Source organism: Poromitra crassiceps (genome assembly GCF_964638095.1).
Source record: "Poromitra crassiceps genome assembly, chromosome: 13".
Taxonomy (NCBI): domain Eukaryota; kingdom Metazoa; phylum Chordata; class Actinopteri; order Beryciformes; family Melamphaidae; genus Poromitra; species Poromitra crassiceps.
This window is the reverse complement of record NC_139644.1, coordinates 8883270-8888269: the sequence shown is the minus strand read 5'-3', so window position 1 is coordinate 8888269 and position 5000 is coordinate 8883270. Positions and strand designations below refer to the sequence as shown.

Here is a 5000-nt window from a genome sequence, read left to right as displayed (position 1 = left end):
GACAAACCATGTCAGTGTCACGTTTTGCCTTGCATTGGTGTGTAAAACAGACGTGTGTATGAAGGTGCAAAAACCAGCAGGGGGCGACATAGGAACTGCCAGCAGGTGGCGATATCGTGAACTGGTGCCTGAGGTAAAATGGTGGGGCTGTAAGGCCGTTGTGGTCGGGGTAGCGGATGGGTATAAAGTTTGCCTTCTGGCATCCGGGTAGTGCAGCGATAGATTCCCTGCCTCCCATCATGGGGGTTGCAGGTACGAGCCCCCGTGATACCTGCGACCTGGTTGGGCGTCCATACTGGCACAATTGTCTGTGTGTGGGAAGCCGGATTAAGGGTATGTGTCCTGGTCGGTACACACACTTTCTCCTGCCGGTGAAACTCCTCGCTGTCAGGTGAAAAGAAGCGTCTGGCGATCGCACATGTGTCGGAGGACGCATGTGCCTGATTACAACTCTACAAAGATTGGCAGAGGGGGTGGAGCAACAACGGGGCAGATTGGCAGGGGTGATTGGTGGGAAAACGGGAGATGGCGCAAAGAAAAGAAAGAGAAAAAGTTTGCCTTCGATGGCGAGGACCGGGGGTTTGATTCAGATCGTAAGCCACATTAAAAACCACAACTGTAACAACCAAGTTTTGGGACCTAATTGAACGTGTTGAAATGGGGCAACCTGGCGGGTGCTGCTGGTCCTTGGAGGCAGAACGGGACACTGACAGGCTGGACAATACGTGACAGCGACCCGGTGGAACAGCGGCTGTGTTACAGGCCGCGGTTTGACACCGGGCTGTCCTGGCTGTGAAGGAGTCAGGAAATCAAGTGTGTGCTTTGATTCCTGAGCGCTCCCGCGTGGCGCTGGGTATCGGGTTTGTTTTATCACCAGGAGGCTCTTGGATTCAAACTCCACCACCCCCCCCCCCCCCCCTTCCCTCGCCTGGGATCCGGCCCAGTCTCTGACAGTATCGTCCGTGTAAACAGGCTTGGAGATGAACACTAGCCAGCAGCCAAGTTTGGCCGCGGACGGTCCATTTGTCTGTTCCAGCCTTGGCAGGTGAAACAGCCGTCGTCAAGAAATCAGACACTCCCGTTCAGTTCTGAAGCATCAAGTTGGCACACGGGGGGAAACGGCGAAGGCGGATCGTGAATTGTTCAAATCCGACAGGAAAAAATTCTGCGTCCGCCTCGACTTGGAGCCTTGCCGGCAGCAGCTGGTCCTATATACTCCAACGACAGTTTGACGAGGGGTCGCAGGGGAGTCCCCAGCAAAACGAGACAAATTGTGTGATTTCACTATAGGATTTCAATGAATAGAAGTTAGTCCAAGGAGAGAATACAGTGCATATACTTGGTAATAGCTTTCACTCTCTCCTGTTATCTCCCCATCTATATTAGATTATATTCGCGCTGTTCGCGTCAGCTGGGTCGAGTCACGTTTTCGAGGAGCTGCACGCAGGCTGTGCCGGCAGGCTCGCTGACCGCGGCACACCGCTTGGCGCATTCGGCGAGGGGTGCGCCGCGGACGTATGTCAAGGCCTTTAGCTTCCAGTCTGGTTTGAAAAAGGCGTAAAGGAGATGGCGAGTGGATCTGAAGTCATGTTCTTTGTGTCAAATATGTTTTTGGTTTTGATTTCTGGCTTGTCACCTTGGACCGTGGCGTCCGGTCCGACTTTAGCGCCGGGGAAGTTTTCTGACAGCGATCCCTCGGTCTAGCCTGCTGTATCGGTACATCATGTGAGATAACGTTAACTTCTCCCATTGACTCCAATAGACTCCGGACATGCTTGCTAGTCTCCTAAGTGGGTGTGGCAGTAGGTGGAAACCTAGGTGGCACAGATACAGGAAGTGACTGGAAGTTGGGTTGTCACTATTTATATGAAAGGTCTTTGGTTTTGTTGAGAGTGGGTGATGTGGTTTGGAGCTGGTGACAGTGTAAAGGACTAAGGATGTTTCTGAATAACATAACATTTTATTAAAGAATTGTTCGACAGACAACTCTCTCAACAAGGAAAGAAAAAAGAGCTACAAAGGACAAAGAAAGGAAGTTGTTTTTCTCCAAAAAGACGTTGTTTTTTTCTTCCAGCTAATACTTTGTCTAAATCTTCTGACTATGCACGGGCCGGTTCCCAATGGCCACCCGTGCCTTGTTCCCTGTACAAGCCAAGACATTTATGTACAAGGGTCATAAGGAACATAAAAACTACTTATTTTCCTCTAAAATACAAGAACTAAAAAAATTAACTTCGGTACAATGGACAAGAAGAAACACAACGTTGTTTTTTTCTTTCATAACAGGTAAATACTAAAAAAGTACAGTATTTTTTCTCGATATAAATACATGAAGGATAAATAATAATAATAATAATAATACAAAACAGAAAGTCTTCTTTAAACTGGCTATAACAAATAAATATTTATATATGAATGTTCACTTGAACACACATTGGCGAAAGACGCTTTGATTGGAGGGCCTTCCGTCTTCAAAATAAGATTTTATTATTATTTTTTTTATTATTTTTCTTACCTTTAACCATCAAAATGTAAACTCTAAGTGCAACAATGATGCCCGGATGTGGAGGCGTCGGTGTAAACCTGCACTCTGCTCATAAAGCAGGAGGGGATCAGCTGCGGCTCGACCACGCACAGCTCGATTTGACCAAACACAAAGAGTTCGATCCCAAAACGGTTCCGATCCGCCTGGTGAGACGAGATCCAGACTGTTAAAGTCTCATTGTGTCAACAAAAGACTCAAATTAACAACTAGAATAAAAAGTAAGAGAGTACTGATAAAAAAGTACCGTCGTTTGTTTGACTTTGTGCTGTGGGAGTAGAGTCATTCTCATTTTGGAAGGAAACTCTTTGGTTATCGGGCTGTCCAAGGACGTGCCGCGAGCCGGACCTCACCACCGAGGGGTCCGCAAATGATCCCTGATGTTTCCAGAGTGTGAATACACACCGGCTCGTTTCTCCAGGACAAGCATTTTTGTTCAAATATATACCCTGTATCCACGTTAAAGTCAAGATATGTGAGAACAAAACAAAACAACATAAAAAAGTGTGGGCCTTTTCGCATTAGTGTCCGCTAATGTACGTGAACCCTTCCAGATTGATCGAGACAGAGAGAGAGAGAGAGACAGAGAGAGAGAGAGAGAGAGAGAGAGAGAGAGAGGAGGTGGGGCTTACCCAAACATAAATAAATACAGAGTTCTTCACTCTTCTTTTTTACCCTGTGTGTCGATGATGTGCTAAAATAAGAACTTTCAATCTTTTCTCCCACGTCCTCTGCTGTGTTTGTTTTAACATGTCAACAGCCAGCTTAGCATTAGATGTATGTGTAAGTCTGCGGGAGCTAGCTTAGCTTGCGAGCTCGTATAGCTTCTTAAACCCTGTAGTAGAAGTGATGGGGGAAGGGGGGTGGGGGGTGAGGGTGTGTGTGTGTGTGTGGGGGGGGGGGTGTCTGTGGAAGGGAGTTTGTCACTGCCAGACAGACAGACAGACAGACAGACAGACAGTCAGACAGACAGACAGACAGACAGGTTAGTAGCAGTGGGACAGTCTGGACAGAGACAGACAGGTGGACGAGACAGAAAGAGACGGCAAGGAGAACAATTCACTGGTTTGTACTTGCTGCTCATACCCAGGGTGTGTGCCTGCGTCTTTGCATGGGCGCGCACGTGCACGTGCACGTGCATGTGTGTGTGTGTGTGTGTGCGTGATGGAGAACCAGAGCCTGGAGTGTTGCCTGGAGTGGGAGAGCTGTAAATCTCCCAAGCTCGTTAACCGCACATTAAAATCTCAACTACTATATTTCATTTAGCAATGGGGGAGCTGTGTGTGTGTGTGTGTGTGTGTGTGTGGGGGGGGGGAGTGTCATAAAAGTAATTTTTTAAATCCTAAGTGCGGTAAACACACGACCTAGTGATTGAAAGCTAATTTGTTTGTCTGCTGGGCGATACAGCTGAAATCAATATCACGAAATCGATATATAGGCCTATATATCGATACATGTCACGGTATGACTCACATCATGCAAATCACACTAAATAATCAAATTCATGTTCATCCCACTGGAACGAACGATAACATTAGTTGTGATGTCAAAGAAAACGGATATTTTCAAATTCCTTAATTGGTTCAGACAGCAGCATTCTGCGTCATGAAATCCCCAAAATCATGACATCATCACCACATGCTTCAGATCAATGATGATAAACCATTAAAAGATGATACACTATAATATTGGACTATCGCCCTGCAGCGTCTAGCTCCGCCCCTACAGGAGCTGGCTGGACACATTGAGCAGCGATGCAGGGGGCGTGGCTTCGACCTGATGACCACCAACTAATTGCTGGTGTTGGCAGTACTCTTTCTGCATCTCCAGATGAGCTGTTTTTTTTTATAACTGAGAGCAAACACTTGTTGCTTGTTAACTTGTGAATCTTTTTTCTAAATGTGTCGATAATGTATCAGTAGAAAAGTCCAAGGGATACAGCCTGAAACACCTTGGTGTCAGAACTGCTCTAAAATACTATTGATTTCAATGGGGATCCTTAACAGATGTTCTAAGCGACTTTTACACCGATTAGTTTAATAAACATTTTGTATGGGGAATGTTTTGGGTCCACGAATGGTATTGGATGAGGGGCGTGGCCTAATGACATTAGGTGTGTTATAGTAGCAGGTGAGTCCCTGTGTGGAGGCAGAGAGCGTGACAAACCAGTGGGGGGCGCTCCATGCGTCTCCTGCTCTCTCTGTCAGCGGTTCAGTCCGTTAGCTGCTCTGTTAGTGTCGTTACTCGCTCACTCTGCCCCCCGTCTCTAGTTCACGCCATGTAGTTATTTTGTTCCAAACCTGCTACAGGTGAGTGAGCTTGGGTGCTTCCTGGATTCTGCCCTGAGTGGAGGTGTGGTGCGCCGACAGCTCGGTGTAAGTCGGGTGCGCGGGGGGGGTCGCAGGGAGGCCCCGGCCCGCCCACATGGTGCTGGTTGGCGGCTGACATGGGCCCCGTG

General features: G+C 47.6%; 1 protein-coding gene across 1 annotated transcript in view; it reads right to left on the bottom strand.

The window, feature by feature from the left end:
- Nucleotides 1-3779: 3779 nt before the first annotated feature.
- The window catches only part of LOC310787344 (homeobox protein Hox-B3a-like), a 23625-nt gene continuing 22404 nt past the window's right edge, over nt 3780-5000 (bottom strand). The window contains 2 exon segments of the mRNA XM_083648735.1: nt 3780-4938; nt 4940-5000. The exon segment at nt 4940-5000 is cut by the window's right edge and continues 769 nt beyond it. Coding sequence (XP_083504861.1) covers nt 4846-4938; nt 4940-5000 — 154 coding nt within the window. The 3' untranslated portion in view covers nt 3780-4845.